The sequence below is a fragment of the Rhinopithecus roxellana genome, chromosome 1 (assembly GCF_007565055.1).
Source record: "Rhinopithecus roxellana isolate Shanxi Qingling chromosome 1, ASM756505v1, whole genome shotgun sequence".
Classification (NCBI taxonomy): Eukaryota; Metazoa; Chordata; class Mammalia; order Primates; family Cercopithecidae; genus Rhinopithecus; species Rhinopithecus roxellana.
Genome location: NC_044549.1, coordinates 152,607,213 through 152,632,986, shown reverse-complemented (window position 1 = coordinate 152,632,986; position 25,774 = coordinate 152,607,213). Strand labels below are relative to the sequence as shown.

Genomic DNA, 25,774 nt, shown 5'->3' with positions numbered 1-25,774 from the left:
GTGAGTCCTGGTCAAAAATTCCAGATGAATATTTTTTAAGTAGGCAGTTATAGTTCAGTGAAAAAGAGAGAGTTGTGGAACCAGACAGCTGGAGTTTGATCATAGCTCTACCACTTTCTAGCAAAAGGATCATGTTTATGTTATTTAAACTTGTCTCTAGCCAAAGGATCTTGGTTATGTTATTTAAACTTGTCTGTTAAATTTCTTTATCTGCATACAATATGGGAATTGAAAAACAAACAACAAAAAGCAAAAACAAAATAAAACCTGTCTTATTGGTTGGTTCTGACAATGAAATTTGTTAATATTGTAAATTCTTAGAATAGTCCCTAGTCTATAATCAGCATGCATGCATGCTAGTTATTATTATTTAAGCACTTGAAAGTAATAAGTGATTTCCCTTATCTTTGTATTTATGTTTACAGGATGACACTTCTGTGGTGTGTAGTGAGTCTCTACTTTTATGGAATCCTGCAAAGTGATGCCTCAGGTAAGTGAATGGCTTTTGACAATGTATTAAAATGTAAGTAATGCATAGGGTAATGAGTCCACTCTTCCTGAGAATGAATTTAAATAAACATAATGATATTCATATCCATTGTCTTCTACAGTAGCAAATAATCATAAAGCAGAAGAATAATAGAATTTCAGTGATGGAAAGAACCATTGCTGTCTCTAGTCTTCATGGGATAGAGTACACGGGGGGCAGTGGGCCACTGTGTTTAAACACAGGAATTTTTCATTACCTTCACACTCAGCCAACTAGAATATTGTTTTGTTTTTTTTCCCTTACCTCAGGTCCTATTGGGGAAAAATGGAAGTGATAATAGCACAATCTGTTTTTCAAATTTGAGCCAGAGGTGGAGAAGGTATCAGTGGTAATAATCCATTGAGATGTTAAATAAAATAATGAGTTTTAGTTATATTGTTTTTATATAGGAAGAAAAAAAAAGGATCTGTCTTTATTTTTTTTTTTTAATTTTTTTATTTTTTGAGATGGAGTCTTGCTCTGTCGCCCAGGCTAGAGTGCAGTGGCTGGATCTCAGCTCACTGCAAGCTCCGCCTCCCGGGTTTACGCCATTCTCCTGCCTCAGCCTCCCGAGTAGCTGGGACTACAGGCGCCCGCCACCTCGCCCGGCTAGTTTTTTGTATTTTTAGTAGAGACGGGGTTTCACCATGTTAGCCAGGATGGTCTCGATCTCCTGACCTTGTGATCCGCCCGTCTCGGCCTCCCAAAGTGCTGGGATTACAGGCTTGAGCCACCGCGCCCGGCCGGATCTGTCTTTAGACTCATTCTTTCCCTGAATGTTGCTTCATAAGAGGAACCAGCTAAGACCTTTGTAGAGTTTGAAAACCAAACTCAGTCATCATGGGCCTGGATCACATGAAATTAGAGATGGAAGAAACTTGCTATTTGAAATCCATCTTTTCAGATCTCCTCTTCTTCCCAGAATTATGCCCAAATCACTCTCTACCTCTGATTATTAATATTTAAATTTCAGCCTATGTTTTGGGACTAGTCAAATTCTTAGCAAGTTTTTAGTACATAAAACTGAAATTTGTCTCTTTTAGTATCTAAAACTGAAATTTGTCTCTTTCCAAATATTTACTTGGTTCAACTGCAGGACTGAAACAAAAAAATGAAAGAAAGAAAGAAACAAAACAATCCAAAACCTACTGCAGTAGTTCTCTAATTGCAATGAAGGGAACCTGGAGGTCCTCATTTTATAAAGCTTTTCATGTAAAATTCCCCTGAACACCATAAACCATACTTTCCATATCATTGCTTTAATTCCTTTTCTTTGTGAGAGCGTTTCCGAAATGTTAAGTTAGCTACCGCATAACCAGACCTCAGTGTTCTGCAATATATGCCTTCAACTGTTTTTCATATGACATGGATTTAAGCCCTCCTACTATCCTGATCATCTTTTCTGGGTGCGTTTCAGTTTTTCCATGCCACATAAAACATTGTATTAGAAACCAAAAATAGCACTAAAGGAGTGGTATAAGTAGGACAGAGTGCAGCTCAGTGCTGAAACTAGAGGTAACTTCTAACCTTGTTGGCCCTTTGGGGCTTCACAGAGGAATGGCTGGAGATAACCAGGGCTGTTACTCAGCGGGGATATACTAGGAGACAGCTCCCTGGCTGTTTAGTCCAGCATCCGTCCTTCTTGGTTAGGTGTCCCATTTGATAGGTGAGTTTCTTGATGTCCTGATTTTCAAATATGTTAAATATAATTCTTGATTTTGGTTTGTTCTTATTTGATTTAGTCTGTGTTTGAATGCTATCTACTCACAGAAGCTTCCTTGCCTATCTTAACTAAAAATCCCCACCAGTCACTCTCTCTCCCTCTATCCTGTTTTAGTTTTCCTCATAACACTCACATTCCCTGATATTATATTAACCTCCTTTCTTTTCTCTCCTCCTCCTCCCTCTTCCTCTTCCTCTCATTTCCTCCTCCTTTTCCTTCCTCTTTTTCTCCCTCAGCTCCCTGTCCTTCCTCCTTTTCTACTTCCCTTCTTTCCTTTCTCCCCATCTCTTTTCCTTCCTCCTTCCCTCCCTCTGTCTTGGATTTTAAGCTGCCTGAGGGCAGGAACTTGTTCAGGAACTTTGTTTGTTATCCAAACACTCAGAATAATCATTGACACATGGACACATAGCACATGCTCAATACATAGGTGTCAAATGGTTGAATACATGTCCCTATACATCCCTTCCCCTGCCCCCAAACTATCCAGTTTTATAATGGAGCCTGTTTGGGTTCATGCCAGTAATTCACCATGTAGTTTTATGTCCTCCCTCACCTTGAAGGAAGAGGGAGAGGTGACTTTGTTACCATTGCTGAAGGAGGTTCCGGAAGCTAGTGAGTGCTGGTACCTTCCCAGCAGTCCTGGCCATACTTTTCTGAATGACCTTTACTGTAATCCACCCAAGGAGTCCCCAGCCCCCACCTCAAGTGCTGTTGGTAAGAGAGCTTTCTACCCAGGAACTGTGACTCATAATTCTGCTAGGGGAAGCTAACTTCTTGAATAAGATAAGTTCTCATACCAGCCACATTACGTCACCATGGGAGCAGGAAACATGTTGTAATCCCCTCAGCCCATCTGGCACATACTCATTTGCCTTCCTTATGAAGAGGTGTATTGTGTCTGACAGTGATGCCACTTCCTAGTTGGAGGGAGAGGAACAAAAAGGACATGTTGTTGACAAAAACGAAAAGAGCAACTGGCTCTGGGCTAGTGGGGGAAGAAAGAAATCATTACGCCTCTTGAGGGATCAACCAACCTCTCTGCACATGAAAGTATTGCCTTTTACAAGGCATCTGTGGATGCTGACAGATCTGTTGGTCTTTCATGAGGCTCTCCCTGTGCTCAGGTTCCCATCTCAATGGAAACACAGGTTGATGTGAGAAACAAAGCAGAAATGTTCTGAAAACCCTAAAGCAATCTACGTGCATATCATATTAGTAAGACATTTATTTTGTTCTAAGTCCTTCCATGTGGGCCTTTTAAGAGAATCCTCAAATATAAAAAAGAAACCTTAACAGCATAAGAACTTAGCACCATGCAATGTGTTTTCACGTGCAGTGAACTGACCTTAAAGTCAGATGATTCTGACTTCCAGTCATGATTTTTCTGGTAGCAGTGCTGTGATCTCCTTATCCCCTCAGGAATGGGGAAGCAACATTTTCATCTTAGGTGATGATAAAAGCAAATGATTTTTTAAGAAAGCTTTATTTCCCTTTAAGGAATTAAAGCTTAGATAATTATAATAGCGATTCTATAATTATAATGTGCTAGTTTTATTAATAATAATAAAGCTTCCTTTGCTTAAAAAAGCAGTTTGCATTGTACATATTCAATGTCATTCTCACACCCAAACCATGGGGTAGTCAGAGCTGTTGTAACTACCTTTGTTGAATAAGACAAGTTAGGATCAAATTACTTGGAAGTCACACAGCTATACTTAGCATGCTTGTGACTTCAACGAGTTTCTGGATTCCTGACATCCGTATTATTTTTACTAAATATGCTCCAGTTGGGGTCTATTAGAATATAAATGACTTAGAAAAAAGATTAAGATCTAAGGGATCACAGGTAATCATTTTGCAAACTGTTGAAGAACTGCTCTGTTGTAGGTTTCCATGCTTTGTAGGTAAGGCATATCCTTACACCCTTATCCTGCCCCCTCACACCACCGAAACATTTTCTTCAGGAGGAAAATGATTGTAATCCAAAATTCAAACTCAATATTCCTTTTTTTGCTTATTATAGTATTAAATATTTTCACTAATAAACTCAAAGAAGTTATGTTTGTAAGACTTCGAAATGGAAACTTCAGCTCAATACATGTCTCTTGCTGTGCCTCATTGGCAGTGTGTCAGGAAGCTGAATTGTTAAAAGCTGTCTTTGGAGTAGAAATAAATTTTGGAACCTGTGATCCCAAGTTGAGGAGATAATAAAAATAGCACCATATAGAATATAGTGAATTTTTAAAATATTACCATATCAAAATTATTTTCTGCACAAATCACATGAAAAAGAGAGTGCACTGCCACCCCAAAATGTAGGCACACACACAGATCTTTGAAAAAGATTTTATTTCAAAGTCAACAGTTGACTGTGTGCCAGGTGCAGGGCTAGATTTCACATATGTTACCATTAACTTCACAGGAACCGTGGTGTAGGGGTAGGAGCTAGAGACTCTTCTACATGTTTGATAGTTTGAGGAATGAAGAGCCAGGGAGGTAGCTCAAGTATTCATGATGGCATGCCTGATAGAGCTAGGCTGCCTTGACTCCAGAAACAGTGCTCTTTTTTTTTTTTTCCATACTATATTGCCTTTCTTTAGGACTGTGCTCTGCTACTAGAAGTAAGATCCTCTGATTTCTTTTCCATTATATTTTTACAAAATTTGTAGAGAATGGAAATCATCTATCCAATTATTGGGAGTGAGTTACACAATGCAAAATACATAAATAGTAAAAAGGACTAATTGAGAGATTTAAGATTTAAGTTCTGTTTTACTCTGTGACTTGTTTGATGACAGTAAAGAGGTCATTTCATCACTTTTTATCACTGCATCCTTATTTATAAACCAAGCCAACCAACCAAGCAATTAACAAACAATAGCAGCTGATCCCAATCAATTCCAGTTTCTTGCTTTTTATGAAGGAACATTATGTGTCATGGACACACACGGTATACTCCTCCTATTAGCTACTTGAATTCTTTCTAATAACAGTGTTAACAGTGATTTCTCTTCATTCAAAAGATCATGTGTTTGACATTTTATATCATCGAATCCAGGGTTAGAAAGAAGAGTTTCTTATTTTAAAAGTACTACAGTAAAGTTTGAGAGAAGGAAGAGAAAATAATTACCAAATAGAATTCTGTGAGAGCAGAGGAAGTTACCAATCCTGTCAGGAGATATTGGGGAAGACTTAATCATTTCTCCTGCCTAGGAAGAAATGCGTCTCTTATTTGGGAATGAAATAGTTCAGGGCAACTCAGAAGACAGTGTGAAGGCATTTAGAAGTCAATCTGGAAAGGTAGATTGGGAACAAATTATGCAGGATGGGAATTACTTTAGGTAAAGAAAATGTCCACATTTAATGTATTTTGATTATAGTTAGCTAGGTTTCTTTTCCTTTATTTTTAAAATTCTGTCTTATTTTTGCAAAGACGTACAATATTATTAATTCTATGTGATGGTTCTTTCAACTTGTGGTAAGAATTCAGTTTGCTGTCAGCCCCACTGGCCTCATTTTATTTGAATATCCTTGCTGTAAAAACTCCATACTCAGATATACTTGTGACATTGCTTCCTGTCCCAGTTGCCCATGGCTAGTCATCCTGAACACTCTTCATTTCTATGTAATTTAGTCCAAACATTTGGAAAATGTATGAAGAATACTGTTTCATTTTATTCTTGGTCCTAAAGGTCATTGGAATTACAGCATTTCACCCTGTTGTAGTTTAAATGATGCCTCTCAGAGGCAGATCTCTTCACTTTTTTTTAAGCTGTGTTTATAGTTTGGAACACACTTACGTTTTCGTTTCTTATATTTCCCAAGGGTGGATTTACTGTAGCCTGATTGAAAAGAGATTTAAGCACCACATAATTGGCCTGATACTGACTTTGCAAATACACAGCTTCTTGTATCACAGTGATCATTCTAAGTTTAGAAAAATGGCCTGGTTCTTCTTTGTATGGCTGTGTTAGTTAAGGGAAACTAGTATTTTTGCAGGTGCTCCTGCATATCATTGTAGGTAAAAATGTTTGTTTTACAGGAATTTATTCTACCCTTTTGAATTACCTTTGTTTTGCTGTCCTTTCCCTCGCTTCCCCAACCCTGAATATTCATTTCTACCATATTTTTAGGGACCAGGTAGCCACCTTAGTAGTGACTCACTGCCAAGACCAGTTTCTACCCATTTTTCTTTGACCATTTAAAAATTTTCTTTTCTGTTTAACTGATTAACTTTTTAGAAAATAAAATATATACCCACCCAGGATAACAACACAATGATTGCTCTAGTTTTAAATCCACTGAGTGCTGCCATCTCTCATTTATTTTTGAGGAAAAGTGAGAAAATGGATACATTTAACAAATAATTTGGGAACTTCAGTCACCTTCAAGTACCTGCTATCCAAACATATAAAAGCTGATGTACAAAATTGCCTGGCTTTGCCTTTCTGTGTTTTAGAGACAGTAAGAACAATGAAAATGCAAGACAACTAAGACGATGAGAGAAAATAAATAAAATCATCACTTCCTCAACAACCTAGACCATATTCTGTTGTTTTTTTATGACATTCGTTTCTCCTTCTACCATAGGAACCAAAATGCTTGGGATAGCTGTACAGTACTGGGAAATAAATATCACTTTTCTACAGTGTTTGTAGGGTCTGAAATAGTAGTTTAAGGCTCTTATCCATCAGCCCTTTTTTTTTTTTTTTTTTTTTTTTTTTTGCTTCTGAGATACTTTCATATTTATTTATTTATTTATTTTCTGAGACGGAGTTTTGCTTTTCTTGCCAGGCAGAAGTGCAATGGTGCGATCTCGGCTCACCTCAACCTCCACCTCCTGGATTCAAGCGATTCTTCTGCCTCAGCCTCCTGAGTAGCTGGGATTACAGCCATGTGCCATGATGCCTGACTAATTTTGTATTTTTTTGTAGAGATGGGGTTTCTCCATGTTGGTCAGGCTGGTCTTGAACTTCTGACATCAGGTGATCTGCCCTCCTCAGCCTCCCCAAGTGCTGGGATTATAGGCTACTTTTGCATTTTTTAAAGTGCTCTTTCAGGTCTATAGGAGTGTTCATTTTGATATGTACATCAAGATACTGATGTTTGCATTTCCCCCTTCACTTATATAAGAAAATGTTACGGTCCCTTTGAGATTTGAACTTGCCAGCCAGTGCTAGCAAGACTGACCAATTGAGTCTATTTGCTAATTATGTTTCCTCAGTGGAACCTTCTCCAGGACTTACTGTATAAGTGTAGATACTCAAGAGGAAAGAAAAAGAAAACAAGCACATCTATCATGATTTTTTATATGTGTGATTTTTTCCTATTAAATATTGCTTTTTATTAATTTATTATGCTGGGTTTTATTTTTTCCTAATTACTTACACTTACATAAGAAGTATAACCATGGGCCAGGCACTTTGGCTCATGCGTATAATCCCAGTACTTTAGGAGACTGAGGTGAGGAGATTGCTTGAGGCCAGGAGTTTGAGACCAGCTGGCACAAAATAATAAGACCCTGACTACACACACAAAAAAATTAAGAAAAATAGTTGAGTATGGTGATACACACCTGTAGTCCCAGCTACTCAGGAGGCTGAGGTGGGAGGGTCACTTGAGACTGGCCAGTAAAGGCTAAAATGAGCTGTGATCACACCACTGCACTCCAGCCTGGGCGACAGAACAAGACCCTGTCTCTTTCTCAAAAAAAAGTACAACTATAGTTGAAGTATAGATCTTTATTATTATTACTAGATGAGAGATTAAACTGTATTTGTCATATGTAAAATGATATTTTGAAGTATCTATACATTGTGGAATGACTAAATCTAGCTAATTAACATATGTATTACCTAACATAGTTACCATTTTTGGAGTGAGAACACTTTAGATTCACTCTGTTATCACTTTAGGGCAAGCTTGTCCAACCCGTGGCCCATGGGCCACATGAAGCCCAAAACAGCTTTGAATATGGCCCAACACAAATTTTGAAACTTTCTTAAAACAGTGTAGACATTTTGTGATTTTCTTTTTTAGATCATCAGTTATTGTTAGTGTTAGCTTATTTTATGTGGGCCCAAGACAATTCTTCTTTTTCCAAAGTGGCACAGGAGAGCCAAAATATTGGACACACCTGCTTTAAGGCAAACAGATATACAAATTATTGTTCCCAAGTGGATGCCAACCATTATTAATTATTATTTACTGTAGTTTTGTTTGCCCTTTTTTTCAAGGGGGAGAAGTCGTTCATTGTTTGCCACAGACTTATCTGATGACCAGATGCAAAAACCTACTTGCATTAAATTGATGCACCTGAGTTAACCTGAATGCCCTATTCTTCTCTAGATCCTTTGGGACTTCAGAGTGTCCCAAAATTGCTTAATGGACTGATATTTGATTTTTAGAGAGAAAACATTAATTTTACTGTTATATTTTCAATGTTTTTTGAATTTTTAAATTTCACTGGTCATCTAGAGGAAACTGAATTTCTTATATGATAGATATTTTGACATTCACAGCTTGAGTCTGCATGTCTTTTCATCATTTTCTGCTGTCCACTCAAGGTAAAGGAAAATAAGAAAAAAGAGAAGAAGGATAGAAAAGAGGAATAATGAGGCAGAGAGGAAGACAGAGAAGACCCTTTTTAAAAAAAGAGGGATAGTAGGAAAAAGAGAGAGAGAGACATAAAATGCAAAGAGAAAAATAGAGATAGAGAAAGTATTCCTAGATGGATTTCCTGGATTTGATGCAAACTCAGCTATATACTTTTTCAGATTACCAAAGAAACTAAACCATTTTTAATACCACATTTAAATACTACCCCCCTTTTTTCTGAGCTTTGCATTGAATGGTTTCCTTTTTGAACAGTTAATTTTTTTCTAGGTTTTTTGTTTGTTTTACAGTCTTACTGTTTCCCTCCTTTCTAGTATATTAAAATGGTGAGAGAAAATAGAAACCTTAAATATTCCAGAAGTTTCCTTGCATCTAGTACCCCTACAACCATGAGAGTGGTCAGCATTTCCAGGGATAATGCTTTGTTAATCAGGATACTTTTATTCTGAAAAAAAGTGTACAACAGAGATGGTGGAGACTTAAAGCTTTGCATGCTCTTCAGGATAATGAAGGAAGAAGAGATGGCGGGCCAAAGTGTAAGACTCTGGACCCCCTTTTGCAAGTTTGTTAGTTCTAAGGCAGAAACAATCTGCTGCTGTTTGCAATTGACACTGAGCTGTGAAATGTTTTTGCTAGTAGCAGTGTATTTCTTGAGGCACAGTAGAAACCCAACGAATCTATATTCAGGTCTAAGAGGAGGGTGTAGCTTTACTTGGAGGTTGATTGAAATCATGGAAATTGTGAATGGAGTAATTAGGAATCGGAAGTGTTGGAGGATTTTCTCCCTCCCACTGCGTGCGGTATTCTTAGTGAAATGCTAAGAGGAATTTCAGGAAGAAAGTGAGGACATATGTATACATAAAGTGTAATAAAAAGAAAAAATCCACCCCCTCCAAAAAAAAAAAAAAGGAAGTGAGGATGGTGTCTTTTTTCCTGGTCACTTTATTAAGGCAAACTTTTAGCTCTCTCACCTTTATTACTCTAAATATCCTGTTCTTAAAAAGGGTTCTTCCTCTCATTTATAATGCAGTAATAATTGATGACTACAATAATAGCCATGAAGCATTTTACAGTATGGGGTTTTTAATCACTAAAAGAAGACCATATTAGGCTAAACATGGCTTTAAATCTATCTTATTTTAATTCTCTGTAAAATGGCAATTACTACATAGTGGTGGGTAGGTATGTAATAGAAAGGAAGGTAGGTGAGGAAAGTAACATTCTTTGAATCAAGGATTATATTCATATAATATTATATTCATTTCTGAAAAGCCTCATAATTCAGAAATGTGTATTTTCTTCTATCATTATAAGTGCGGGACTCCAAATTCAAAAAATTGAATTAACTTACCTCATATCGCTATAGAAGTGAGTGGTAAAATTTATATTGCTGTTTGACTTTAAGATGCAGTGTCATTTAAAATATCGCATGCTTTAATTGATGATATGGAACACACATATTTGAAAAGAAAACATTTAACCAGTTACCAAAACAGCATCTAATATGTGATTTTTTTCATGTTGCAAATAGAATTTCAAGATGATTTGCTCCAGTCTTCCTGAAACATATACATTACATTTTAATTGTGTATATTTAGATAATACACATCTTTCCAAGTTTATAAAAATTTTCTCAAAGGAAAGCAGTTCTCTACAGGAATAAGATTGCAGATGGATGAAGGAAAGGTGGCTCGGTACAGATGCAGTGAGTTTCAGTGCAGTGGGAAGCTGTTAACTTTAGTATTCTGCAAGGTTGCTTTGGCATTATTCATATGGCTTCCCCTGTGGCTAACTCAGAGATACTAACTCTAACTCCCTAGCTTTTGTTCCTTTTCCAATGACTCACTGCAGGCTCTATTCCTCCCCTTAGGTGTTAAGGGACTCAGTCAAGGATGTTTACATGTGGCTCAGAGATTTTTTTTTTTGGGTACCCAGCAGTGTAGAGTTCTAGAAAAGTCTTTTCAGTTTACAAATGCCAGTTCTTTTCTGCTAGTCTTTGGCAGTGATTGGATGTGAACTGTGAAATTTGATTGTGGTTTCACTCCAAGTTCTATTTTATTTCTGGTGGAGCTGGAATGTTTTATCTTTCTCGGAAATGATCACTTTTTTGTGTGTGTGGCAACAAAACAGCTAGAATAACTGTCACTTGGGCTCAGCAACTACACAAAAATATGGGCTGGGGGCATTTTAACCAATCCATATTCATACACAGGTAAGCTATTTCATTTACTGCAAACTCTCCAGAATTGAAATTCCAGCAGATTTAATACACAAATCCTCTTCAGTCCTAGGGAAATGAGTTTTTGTTTTTTTCAAACAGGCTGATTATTCATTTCAAAACATGGAATATTTTTTGTCGTAAAAGGATGATAAGTATTGCCCTCCTATTTTAAATATGTACCTTTGTGATTTAATAGAAACAGGTCAAAGATCTGTATGACCTCCACATTTAGGGAGGTTGGTCCTTCATGATTAGATGTGAAACCCAGTTCAGCTTATGTCTCCTGGATGCCTGTTATGTGCAGCCCCTTGTACATAGGGTAGGTAAAGATGAAGACATTGTATATGTATTCATTCATTCGTCTATAGTGTGTGAGTATGTGCTAGACACTGTGCTTGCCTGTACTGGTAACCAAAACAAAAATTATCTTTGCCCTCATGGAATTCACAGTCTTGGGGATGGCTTCAAGTATTTTCTTACTTGAAGAACATAAGTAAGTAAACACATTTTTATAAGAAGTTCTCTATAGTTATAAACAAGGCATTATATTGATGGAAAGTAATGGGATATTCCTTTCCTTACCCCATAGTGAAGGAAGATCTATTAAAGAATATGCTATTTAATTGAGAACTGAGGAATGAGAAAGAGCCACCTTCAAAGGCAGTAGCATGAGATGTAGGCCCTGGGTTGCGGGAGCTTTGAGAACTATGGGGAAAGGAACATGGGGTGAAGAGGAAGAGGTAGGCAGGGTGCAGCACATACTAAGGGTGTTGGTACACTAACTGCAATAAAAAGCCTTTGAAAGGATTTGGGCAGGGCCTTTACATTATCCAGCTAAGGTATTAAATGATCATGCGAGCTGCTATGTAGGAATAAGATTGGAAAAGATTTCTGTTTTTCCCAGTATGGCGGACAAGGTCCTCTCAACACCCCTTTTGCTGTAAAGCAGCTAGAAATGCTGCATTTAAAAATAAATGTCATTTAAAATGAATTGCTGAGTTGGTAAGAAATCCTTAGAGGCCAAAATTGAAGTGAAAACAGGAATCCAGAAAAGAAAAGAAGCCAGCTCTGCAGCTGGCGGCTGCCCAGGGTAACATCCAGAGTCAGAGGAAGAAGATCTATTTAAATGCTAGGACATTTGGATAATTTTTAGAAAAAAAATAGTTAAATTCCTACCTTGTACTTCACCTCAAAACAAATCGCAGTTAAATTAAATATTTAAATTTTTTTAAATTATACTTTAAGTTCTAGGGTACATGTGCACAACGTGCAGGTGTGTTACATATGTATACATGTGCCATGTTGGTGTGCTGCACCTATTAACTCGTCATTTACATTAGGCATATCTCCTAATGCTATCCCTCCCCCCTCCCCCCTCCCCGCAATAGGACCTGGTGTGTGATGTTCTCCTTCCTGTAAAAAATAAATTAAACCCTAGAAAAAAATATATGCAAACATTTATTTAATGTTGGGATGGAGACATTTGTAGATATGTCGTCAAAGGTAGGCGTCAGCAAAGAAAGTTTGACATAATTGACTACATAAAGATTTTAAAAATTAGTATAGCACAAAATATTGTAAGTTAAAGAACAAATGAAAAATTGGGAAAACGTAAGTATATGGCAAAGGGTTCATGTCATCAGAATACAAGGAGCTATTATACACACACACACACACACACACACACACATTTTAATGGAAAATTAGCAAAGATTTGAAACTAGCAGTTCAGGCAGTCAAAAACGGATCAACACAAATTGATCAGTCTAAAAAGGAGCTCAAGTTCATGAGTGAGAAAATAGATTCAAATTAAACCAACATGAGATGCCATTTTTTTTTTTCACTCATCAGTCTGGCAGAGATTAAAGAACAATCCAGCCTAGCATTGGTCAGGATACGGTGATCTAATGACCAGGTATGCTGGTCTCTCACACACAGTGGCTGAGAGCTTACCTGGAATAGGCTTTGGGGAAGGGACCTTGGCTATTTGTTTCAAAGATACTACCCAAATACCTCCCTTTAATCTTGTAATGAACCATACACCCTATATTCTAAGAAAATAATCAGAGAAATGCATCAAGACATACTCAAAAACTGTATTTTTCATAGGATTGTTAAAATAAGTAACTTTGGAAACAACATAAATATTCATGATAAAGGACCGTAAATCAATATATATGTTTCAATACAATGGAATATGATGGACTCATTTATGATAGCTGTTTCTGTTTAAAAGCACATATCATATAGCAGAACTAGTGTGAAACCTTTAGCAACTGTGGCAGTTGTTTGCTGGAGCTAGGTGGTATGGGCTTGTAAGAACCAATTATTAAATTTTTAGGAAACTTTTGAGCCATTTGTCAAATTAGTCATTTGAAATTGGCTTTGGTAAGAGTATTTACCCCATGGAAATTGGTAAACTGATGCTAGAAATTAGCTTCCTCATCATCACTCCCTGGCTGTTTACCAGCACGCCAATCTAGTCATGCGTGTGTAAGCAGATGGAAAATCTTTTTGGCACACCTTGTTTTTTTTGTTTTGTTTTGTTTGTTTGTTTGTTGACAGGCTCTTGCATTGTCACCTAAGCTAGAGTGCTCACTGTAGCCTCAAATTCCTGTGCTCAAGAGATTCTCTTGCCTCAACCTTCCAAGTAGCAGTAACTACAGGGGCATGTCACCAGGCTCAGCTAATTTTTTAGTTTTTTTTTTGGTGCAGATGGGATCTCGCTATGTTGTCCTGGTTGGTCTTGAACTCCTGGCCTCAGGAGATCCTCCTGAGTGATCCTCTTGCTTTGGTCTACCAAAGTACTGGGATTACAGGTGTGAGCCACCATGTCCAGCCTCCACTCAACTTTTAACAGTGATTATCTTTGAAAAGTGGAATTATGTTTGGGTTTATTTCTGCCCCTTTTAAAATAACTTTATTTTCTGTTACTACATTAATTCATTTAGGATTATGGCCTCCAACTGCATCAATGTTGCTGCAAAGAGAGCTAAACATTGGGCACACATGGGCATAAACATGGGAACAGTAGACTCTGCAGAGAACTACCAGAGGGAGGTGGGAGGAAGACACAGGTTGAAAAACTACCTATCGGGTGTCTATACCCCAAACTTCAGCATTATGCAAAATTCCTATGTTACTAACCTGTGTATGTACCCCTGTATCTAAAATGGAAGTTGAAATGAAAAATAATTCAAAAATAAAATTACTTATTGTCTGACGGTATTTCAATCTCATTAAATTTATGATTGGAAGTAAAGGGTAACTTAATTTTTAGAGGTAAGAAGGTATATAGATCTGAACTGTTGTATTCCTCGGGATGGCAAGCAAGAGGCAATTGTGACAGGTATGATAGTTTAAGCCTTGGCTCTTTCTTTCTATCTGTAAATTGGTATGTTAATAACTTCTCTAGCACAGAGATAATTTTAATATTAATGAAATGACCTCGGTAGACTACTAAATTAGAAGCTTTGTGAGGGAAAATAGATACTACCATAGATTTTCCTGCATTATAACCATGGCTCGTGTTTGTGTATTTGTTAGTATGTCATGTCAAGAAATTAAGCATTAGCTACCCAAATACTTGGAATTTGAAATTAGCGACTCCCCACTTTCCTCCATCACTCTACTAATATTGGATACTATATTAGTCTGTTCCCAAGTTGCCAATAAAGACATACCAGAGACTGGGTAATTTATAAAGAAAAAGAGGTTTAATGGACTTACAGTTCCACGTGGCTGAGGAGGCCTCAAAATCATGGAGGAAGATAGAAGAGGAGGAGCACAGGCATGTCCTACGTGGCAGCAGGCCAGAGAGGGTGTGCAGGGGGAACTGCCCTTTATAAAACCATCAGATCTCGTGAGACTTACTCAGTATCATGACAACAGCACGGGAAAAACCCACTCCTGTGATTCAGTTAACTCCCACTAGGTCCCTCCCATGATATGTGGGGAATATGGGAGCTACAATTCAAGATGGTATTTGGGTGGGGACACAGCCAAACCATATTAGATACTTAGCCCAAAACCTATCTATACACCCTGATTCTTACCAACTTTATCTACTCATTAAACATTTCTCTTTACAGGCAGCTTTCTGTTTTGTTTGTTTTTGGTTTTGTTTTTAAGAGCTCAGCACTACAGAGTATACTAAGCTAGTTGTCAACATTTCAATATCTGTAGGCATGGTTATGCATGTGTTAAACAAGTGAGTACTTCTTCCTTCAACCATCAGTGTTTCTTCATTTCTCTATGCAATAAACATATGTTGTATTGGGCTTGCACTGTGTGTCAGATACAGTTCACATTACCATTACATTCAGTAACCATTACAGGGATGAATGATATCGTACAGTATTTACAGTATTAAAATGCTTATATTATTTGATCTTAGAATAGCATTGTAAAATATATTATTATTCTCACTTCACAAATAAGGAAATAGAGGCCTGGAGAGATTAGGTGGTTTAGATGTAGTTTTGCATATACGAAGCAGAAGAACCAGGACTCAAGGTTTTGTCCTCTGTTCCCAAGTCCATTATTCTTTTTCCTGGCAGATCCAAGGGATCCCTACCTTTTTATTACCAAGGACATTTTTATATTTTATATTTTTTCTAAAGATTCCTTGTATTGCAGGCAATAAGACGAGACACATTAGTCATGCAGCCATCACGACAATGTAATTTTAGAACATTTCATCACCCCAAAAGGAAGCCCTGAGGATTAGCAGCCAATCCACAACCCGTTCTCCCCACCCCAGGCCCTAGGCAACCAGTAGTCTACTTCCTGTCTCTATAGGTTTGCCTATTCTGGATATTTCATATAAGTGGATGATATTACATGTGGCATTTTGTGGTTGATTTCGTTTTCACTTAATGCAATGCTTTCAAGGTATAGCTATGATATAGCATGTATCACTACATCATTTTTTAGTGATGAATAATATTCATCATTGAATCATAATTGATGAATATTATTCATCCCTGATGCACATGTGTGTGGTTTCCAAATTTTGACTATCATGAATAATGCTGCTATGGACATATGTGTACAAGTTTTTGTGTGTATGTATGTTTCCATTTTCTTGGGTATATAGCTGTAAGTTGAATTACTGGGTCATGGTAACTCTGTGCTTAACATTTTGAAGAACTGCCAATTATGTTCCAAAGTAACTGTGCCATTGTAAATGTCTTTTTGAAGTATTTTGAGGTATATACCTATTTGAGGTATTTGCACTCTCATATTCAACTGAGAACATCTCCTGTGAATATCTCATGTTCAGCTGATTTCAGCTCTTGTGGATCTCATTTTCAACTCATGCTCAACTGATTTCAACTTCAGTGAATATCTATCTAGAAGTGGGACTGCTGGATGAAATGCTACTCTCATTTTTAATTATTTGGCAAAACTTCCATAGTGTTTTTCCAGAATGGATAAAGAGAATGCATTATATCATACAATGAATATCAGTCAGCCCTAAGAAAGGAGGAAATCCTGCCATATGCATGGACCTGGAGGACATTATGCTAAGTTAAATAAACCAGGCACAGAAGGACAAACACTACATGATGCTGTTTATATGAGGAGTCTAAAATAGTCAAACTTATAGAAGCAGGGAGTAGAATGGTGGTTGCCAGAGGCTGAGAAGGGGGAAAAATGGAGAGGTATTAATCAAAGGGTGCAAAGTATCAGTTATGCAAGGTAAGTCCTAGAAATCTACTGTACAGCTTAGTGCCTATGGTTAACGATTCTGTATTGTATACTTAAAAATTTGCTAGAAATTAAATCTTATATAGAGTGTTCTTATCACTAAAATAATAAATAAATGAATATATAAACAGGGCAGGAGGAAACTTTTAGAGATTATGTGTATGTTTATGGCATAGATTGTGATGATGGTTTCTTGGCCATGTGTGTATCTCCCAACTCATCACTTTGTGCACATCAAATATATACAGCTTCTTGTATGTCAATCATACCTCAATAAAGTGGTTTTTAAAAAAGAAGTAGCAGAAGAGGTCATTGTGAATTCAGAGGTCTTCAGAGGACTCAGCCCTTTAATCTCTGATTCAGTAAAGGGGCATCCGAGTGTTTCCTTTTTTGTTAGTGTAACAAATATAAATCTCAGTGCTATGGGAGCTCAGAAAATGTTCTGGATCAGAACATGCCCTGGGTAATTCACAATGTATAATGCAGAGAAGAAAAACCTGGACTCAAGTCAAATCCTGGCTTCCGTATGACTCTGTGTCCTTATCTGTAAAATGAAGCTGATAATATCAGCCCTGTGTGCCCCACAGAGCTGTTTTGGAGATCCAGTGAGAGAATGAATCTGAAGTTTTCTGTAACCAGTAAAAGCAAATAAGGAAGCAGAAGCTCAGTCAAATGAGCCCAGAAACCACACACTTGGCAGGTACGTAAGCACCAGTTGGCGCTCTGTATTATGAAATTAGGATTGAGACTTTTTACATTCGAAGCTGGGTGCTTGCCTACAAGAATCCGTATTTCCAAATGTGAGCAAACCCTTGCCCAGCAGAGTTTTCACAAAATCCAGATGTTTAGTTATATGTCCATTGTTTAAGAATTCAAAAGCAGATAGCATATTTTTCAAAACCAGTTGCTTGACAACGAGTTTATGGTCCTATGATTCTCTGCCACCTTCCCTGGTTTCGATGGCTCCAAATCAGTTGAAACTTGTATTATTTTTCTATTGTATTTTTCAACATATTTGCCAAAGAATATGGGAAAAGAAACTTTATTCATTCAACAGCCATTGTTTGAGGTATTTCCAAGAGCCAGGTATTTGATTGGCATTAGGATATGATAAAGAACAAGTAGTCCCTGTTCCTTTCTTCACGCTCCTTTGTGTCTCATGTGTTCCATATCTGTTTCAGGGTCTGTGCTCTTCACCATGACTCGTGAATGGCACCAATACTGTGTTTTAAAAATGAAAAGCATACTCTGGTTTCTCTTCAAATCGTATAAATCTTTCGCCTTTTAAAAATGAAAAGCAAAGTGGAGGTCAAAGTTCTAAAAAAAATTAAAATGAGGAATAACATAAAGAGGATAAAAGATGTTGAGGCTGCAGTTCAGTTCTGTTGCTAATTTACTGGGTGATTTGGGCAAGCTACTTCTAACCTCTCAGAATCTGTTTCCACGTCTGTTAATTTGCTTAGTTCTTGACTCTAACAAGCTAGCATTCCATAGTTTGAGATTCAAGAGCCTCTGAACCAAGTCACCTTTCTATTTCTTTACATTTTTGATCAGTCTATCTTTGCTCATTTTCCATGTGGCTCTTATCTGCCCCTCTCCATCTTAAGTATCATCCTAGTCCACATCATCTCATTCGTGAACTTTTCTTTTTTCATTTGAGACAGAGTTTCACTCTTTTGGCCCAGGCTGAAGTGCGGTGGCGCAATCTTGGCTCACTGCACCCCCCGCCTCCCTGGTTCAAGCAATTCTCCTGCCTCAGCCTCCTGAGTAGTTGGGATTACACGTGCATGCCACCACCCAGGGTAATTTTGTATTTTTAGTAAAGATGGGGTTTCACCATGTTGGTCAGGCTGGTCTCAAACTCCTGACCTCAGGTGATCCACCCGCCTCGGCCTCCCAAAATGCTGGATTTACAGGCTGAGCCACCCGGCCCAGCACATTCTTAAATTTTTCTGCAGTTGCTTCATAATTAGCTGTTTCTCCTTTACTTTTACTCTCTACAGTCCATTCTTCACACAGCAACCAGTGTTACCTATTTCAAATGGTAAATTAAATCAGGTGTCTCCTCTGTGGAAAACCCTGGAAAATGTCCCATTATTCTTAGAATTAAATTTAAGTTCCTTACAGCAGCCTATATGCTCTTATATGTTCAAGTTCCTACCTGTTGCTTCACTTCTTCATGTTCCACTGTCTTTCTTGCCCCTGGTAATGAAGTTTTCTGAGATTCTTCAGGAACTTCACATGTACTGTTCCCTTTCTCGCCTAAGTTCTTCCGTCACACACTCTCCTTTCAACTTTGCCCCTCACATCTTCATTCTGTTGCACTCAGCTCAAAAATCGATTTCTCAGGGAACATCCCATCTCCCACCCTAATCACTGACCTCTCAGGCTAAGTAAGATCCCTGTTAATATATCCACTTTATACCCTGTACGTCTTTTTCATGGTAATCACTCCAATAGCAATTGTTGTTAATTGTGTAATTATTTGTTTAACTACTTAATTAATTAATGTCTGTGACCTTCTCTAGAATGAAAGTTCCATGAGAACAGGCAGATTTATTTACCTGTGTATCTTTAATGTGTAGCAAAGCCTTTGCACTTACTAGGTGCTCAGTAAATACTCAGCGAATGAATGAAAGGATATAATAAATAGGTAACACTGAATTCTTTAAATCAGCTATGAGATTATTTTGTATGAGATAACAAGGTATTTATGTCAGAGAGTTCTGAAGAAGCATACATTTTTCTCTCTATGTAGTTACTGATCTCTGTTTTTACTGTGAGTACAAACAATACTCATGCCACCCCATCAGAAACAAATATCCACCAAACTCTGTGTGCTGGGCACTGTGCTGGATGAGCAGGACTAAAGCTCTCTCTTTGAGCTCACAGTCTAGCAGCGAATTAGCCTCAGATAACAGTTATGCAAGGTACAAAGTGGTTAGTGTCGTAAGAGAGGTTCAGAGAAACAGCTATGGTGGTTTCAAAGTGAGACAAATGGTTTCAAACTGAGAGCAGCAATCTGTATCCAGAGGTGTCATGTCCAATTTCGGCATTGAAAAATTTGTGTGATTTGACTACTTGGAGACGGGTGAGAAATGGCAATGAACAATGGGGCTATGACTAAATAGCTGCCTCTGCCCAGTTGTTACAAGTAAGGCCAAGTCTTTAAACAAGAGGCAGGAACGGAATCTTTTAAAATTTATCTTTCTTTTCATTCACTCTTATTTGCATATAGTCAAATTGAATTTTTTGGTGTAAGAAGTCTATGAATTTTGACAAATACATACAACCATGTAACAACCATCACAATTGAGGTACAGAAAGTCCCATTATCGGCCGGGCGCGGTGGCTTAAGCCTGTAATCCCAGCACTTTGGGAGGCCGAGATGGGCGGATCATGAGGTCAGGAGATCGAGACCATCCTGGCTAACAATGGCGAAACCCCGTCTCTACTAAAAAATACAAAAAAACTAGCCGGGTGAGGTGGCGGGTGCCTGTAGTCCCAGCTACTCGGGAGGCTGAGGCAGGAGAATGGCGTAAACCCGGGAGGCGGAGCTTGCAGTGAGCTGAGATCCGGCTACCGCACTCCAGCCTGGGCGACAGAGCGAGACTCCGTCTCAAAAAAAAAAGTCCCATTATCCCCCCAAATTTCTCTCATGCTGCCACTGTGCAGTCCCCCCACCTCCAGTCACTAGCAACCACTGATCGTTTTCTGCTCCTATAATTCTGCCTTTTCCAGAATATCAGATAGATAGAATTGTACTAGTCTGGCTTCAGATAGAATTGTACTGGTCTGGCTTCTTTCACTTGGCATAACACGTTTGAGGTACATCCATATTATTGTACGTATGAGAAGTCTATTCCTTGTTACTGAGTAACATTCCATTGTATGGATATACCACAGTTGTTTATTCATTCATTAGTTGTAGGATATTTGATTGCTTCAAGTTTTTTGCCTATTATGATTAAGGCTGCTATAAACATCTATACACAGGCTTTGTCTCAACACAAGTTTTTGTTACCTAGGACTGATATTGCTAGGTCGCATGGTAAGTATCTGTTTAACCTAATAAGAGGCTGCCAAACTGTTTTCCAAAGTAGCTGTACTCAATTCTGTATTCCCGTCCTCAGGGAATGAGAGTCGAGCTGCTGCACATTTCACGAACACTCGCTATTTTCTTTTCTTTTTTTGAAGTAGAGTCTTGCTCTGTGGCCCAGGCTGGAGTGCAGTGGCGTGATCTCAACTCACTGCAACCTCTGCCTCCTGGGTTCATGCCATTCTCCTGTCTCAGCCTCCCCAGTAGCTGGGACCACAGGCGCCGCCACCACGCCCGGCTAGTTTTTTGTATTTTTAGTAGAGACGGGGTTTCACCGTGTTAGCCAGGATGGTCTCGATCCTCTGACTTCGTGATCCACCCGCCTCGGCCTCCCAAAGTGCTGGGATTACAGGCGTGAGCCACCGCGCCCGGACTTTCCATTTTTTAACATGCTAACCATTCTAATAGTTTTGCAGTAGTATCTTGTGTGATTTTTAATTTTATGTTTATATCATGACTAATGATTTGGGCCATTTTTGTCATATGTGTATCTCCTTTGGTGAAGTCTCTGTTAAAATATTTTGTCCCTTTTTAATTAAGTTGCAGATATTTTTCTTTGACTTTTGAGAGTTATCAAGGAGCCTTTGAGTAGCTGGAAAGAGAATCCAGTATCCAAATATTTATAACCCATGAAACAATGTCCTGAGTGTCATCGGGATGTATAGATAATGTGCTATACTACAGAGGTTGTCACTCATTGAAGTTTCTGGTCATTAAAATACTTTGAGGCCCTGAAGACAGTAACAATAAAGACTGTGGATGATTCCATCCTACAAACCGTAACAAAGTGGCTTCCCTCTCTACAGCCACATGTATTATCTTTGATGGCAATGGTCATTAGGGGATGAAGAAGGAGCCGTGCCAGGCAGTGCAGTCTTTCTCAACTTGATAAGTCACAGTGCCCTGCTCTAACAAATGTAAAGCAGAAGGACCACATCAGAAGCCATTAGTCTCACTGCATCTCCCCACCCCCTCAGCCAGTTTGCTGTAATTGTCTCATTTGACTTCATTCAATAATAAATGGGTAAAGAAATTCCATTCTTGACACATGTGGAGTTGCCCATGTGTGTGACCCATCAGACGGCTTCAGGGCACAAGTATAATGCCCCGCCTATCTTTTATTTCTGCTCATACTTATCATTAATATATGTCACTGTAGGCTGGGCATGGTGGCTCACGCCTGTAATCCTAACACTTTGGGATGCCAAGGCAGGTGGATTGCCAGAGCTCAGGAGTTTGAGACCAGGGAAACAGGGTGAAACGCCATCTCTACTAAAATACAAAAAATTAGCAGGACATGGTAGTGTGTGCCTATAGTCCCAGCTACTTGGGAGGGTGAGGTAGGAGAATTGCTTGAACCCGGGATGCTGAGGTTGCCATGGGCTGCGATTGCACCACTACACTGTAGCCTGGGTGATAGAGGGAGACTCCATCTCAGAAAAAAAAAGTGTCACTTTGTTCATTAAGTACCATTAGTGACTCTCAGTTGCTACAAGGATAAAGTTTGTTCTTACCCTGATTGACCCTAGTCTCATTGACCCTTTACCATCCTCATGCTTTGCAAAATCATCCCACACCCTGTGATCCAACCCCAGCTGACTGATGTACTAACTCATCATGGCTCGCATCAGCCTGGACTCTTCTCCTTGGATCTGTCAGTGCACATTCTATGCATTTTTTCTAGACTTAAATCAGATGCCATCTCTTCTGTGAGGGCGCTGATGAGCACCACCCATCGTGAAGTCCGAATTGAAAGTGCCTTCTGGGCCGGGCGCGGTGGCTCACGCCTGTAATCCCAGCACTTTGGGAGGCCGAGTCGGGTGGATCACGAGGTCAGGAGATTGAGACCATCCTGGCTAACACGGTGAAGCCTCGTCTCTACTAACAATACAAAAAATTAGCTGGGCGCGGTGGTGGGCACCTGTAGTCCCAGCTACTCAGGAGGCTGAGGCAGGAGAATGGCGTGAACCCGGGAGGCAGAGCTTGAAGTGAGCTGAGATCCGACCACTGCACTCCAGCCTGGGCGACAGAGAGAGACTCTGCCTCAAAAAAGAAAAATTAAAAAAAGTGCCTTCTGCCCTCCTATGTCAGGTTGCATCTTTATTTTTTCCTTTTAGCATTTGCTTCATTTTGCTTGGTGTTGTGGTTGTTTGCCTGACGCTCCACCCAATCTTGACAGTGAGATCGTTGAGAGCACAGTGTATATCTTCCTTGTACCTTTATCCCTCATTGGAGCCTAACATAAACTGTTGCATGTGGTAAGTTTTCACTGAGGGTTTATTGATTGAAGGACATGCCATAACCCACAGTTCACCTTGCTTTGTGACCCAGACAGAAGAGGTGTCTCCGTGGCTGATAGTTGTAACTGGAGGTGACAGAGGGCTCTGATGTTTTCTAAGCAAAGGCAGCCCTGTTTCCCGATTGGCCGTAATTATGCCCTCCTGGCTAGAATAGGAAAAGGGTGATTTGATTTTGAGTAATAAGCAACCTGACTCTAATTGTCTACCTTAAATGTCTTCCATTGTTCTGCTTAAGGTGATTTTCTACCAGCATGAAATGTTCTCCTTCCCAGACAGTTGATGGAGGAGCTGAGTCATGCCTGACTATACTTAATAAGACAGAGGCAGCTAATGCCCCAGGGAGCTGCCTTCGAGGACAGCCTGACATTTCTGACTCCTCTGCTTTTTAAAAGTGGGTGTTGTGAGGGAAAGTTAAGCATGAAGGTAGCTTCGGAGTCTCCACTGGAAACAGGACTATATAATGACACTCCCTAATTTAGACAGATGTGATCTACCCCGCTGCCTTCTGGCTGTGATATGTGCCTTCCGATGCTGGGAGGTGCTAATCAAGGATGACTCTTTCTTCATGAAAGAGTCTCACTTGCTTACTCACTTTGTTCCACTTTCTATTAATGAGTGCCCACCCACTTCCGTTCTTTTCTCTGAAAAACTGGCTTGATTTATATTTTTCAGAGTCAGGCTAGAAAATACTCTTGATGTTAGCACTGATTATAAACCCATCATATTATAGAGATGGACAGGGTTATGGATCATCTGGTTTTATCTTCTTATACATGATAAAACTGAATCCCAAAGAAGGAAAGTTACTTGGTCAAAATCAGCATTCAATTTGAGACTCTAGAGAGTGATAGATCTGCGTTAGAATCCCTGTCTCCTACTTACTGGCTGTGTAATTGTGTGGGTATCTTTTAACTTATCTGTGCTTCATGCTCCTCCTTTGTTAAATGAGGGCAATAAGAAGGCTATCTGAAAGAGTCATTATGAAGAGTGAAAACGATAATAAATGTAAAGCACTTAATACCTGGTGTATAGAAAACATTCACTATTAAGTGAATGGTAGTGGTGGTTCCTGTGGTGGTGGCAGTTACAATGGTGGTCACACCGGCAGAATTAGGACAAGAAATCAGGTCTTCTGACCCTATGTCTTTGCTCTCCATAGGGTATACTACAAGAAGTATCTCAGGAGCTATATTTAGCTGTGAGGAAGTTTAAAGTGATCTGTCTGAAGATGAATTCCTATATTTAAAGAAAGGATCAGTAGCGAGTTTGCTATAGCACAGAAGAAAAAGAAAACATGGTTTGAGATGTTTGTCAACATGAAGAATCAAATTGGGTGGAGCGTTTGAGGGAAGAAATTATATATAAAATCTCCAAAATAAAAACCAAGGGGCTAAGACCTGAGAACCTGAGGTCAGTGGATAGAGGACTGACTCTAGAATCAGAAAACCTGCTACCCGATAGCTCTGTGAGCTTCCACACTCACTCTCTGAACCTGTCTTTCAAACCCCTGAATGGGGCAATAGCCTCTACATCTGGGATCAAAGGACATAATGTGTCTAAAACTTCCATCTAAACTGTACATTACTATGGATTATGTCAACAATGTTGGATTTGTAGTCTTTGGTGGGATGTGGTGGAAGAAAGAACGCAATGATTTCTAAGTGATGTATTTGAAACATTTTCCTACCTCAAAACATATGGAAATAAAAAGATCTCTTTCTTCTTTCCTCCCTTCCTCCCTTCCTCCCCTCCTCCCCTCCTTCCCTCCCTCCCTCCCTCCCTTTCTTTCTTTCCTTCCTTGCTTCCTTCCTTCCTTCCTTCTTTCCTTCTACCTTTCCTTCTTTCTTTCCTTCCTTCCTTCTTTCCTTCCTTCCTTCCTTCTTTCCTTCCTTTCTTTTCTTTCCTTCCTTTCTTTTCTTTCGTTCCTTCTTTCCTTCTTTCTTTCCTCCTTTCTTTCCTTTCTTTCCTCCTTTCTTCCTTCCTTCCTTCCTTCCTTCCTTCCTTCCTTCCTTCCTTCCTTCCTTCCTTCCTTCCTTCCTTCCTTCCTTCCTTTCTTTTCTTTCTTTTCTTTCTTGACAGAGTCTCACTCTGTTGCCAGGCTGGAGTGCATCATGCGATCTCAGCTCACTGCAACCTCTTCCTGCCAGGTTCAAGCAATTCTCCTTCCTTAGCCTCCCAAGTAGCTGACACTACAGGCATGCACCACCACGCCCAGATAATTTTTGTCTTTTTAGTAGAGACAGGGTTTCACCATATTGGCCAGGTTGGTCTTGATCTCTTGACCTCGTGATCTACCCGCCTTGGCCTCCCAAAGTGCTGGGATTACAGGCGTGAGCCACCATGCCTGGCCTACATCTTTCTAAGCATCCATCTTCATTATTCATTTTTCCACTATGCAGGGAATCACATGCAGCACTGGGAGTCCGAAAGTCCTCAGGGATGAGTGTCTTGGACTTGACAGTGTTGTCCTGGAATATATACCTGGACACGCATGCACATGTGTGTGTAGCTGTAGTTGTACCATGCAGTTCCTAAAAGCCCTCTTCAAATGACTGCAAGTTATTTTCCTGATCTT

At 39.1% G+C, this 25,774-nt stretch overlaps 1 protein-coding gene across 4 annotated transcripts in view; it reads left to right on the top strand.

Annotated features, from left to right (window-relative positions):
* Positions 1-25,774, top strand: part of IL1RAP (interleukin 1 receptor accessory protein) — a 152,171-nt gene that overhangs the window by 50,182 nt on the left and 76,215 nt on the right. For all 4 annotated transcript variants that reach the window (XM_030932257.1, XM_010385843.2, XM_010385844.2 and 1 more), the window contains one exon: positions 426-490. In XM_030932257.1, the coding sequence (XP_030788117.1) occupies positions 427-490 (64 nt within the window). In that variant the 5' untranslated portion in view covers position 426. The remainder of the gene's footprint in view (positions 1-425; positions 491-25,774) is intronic.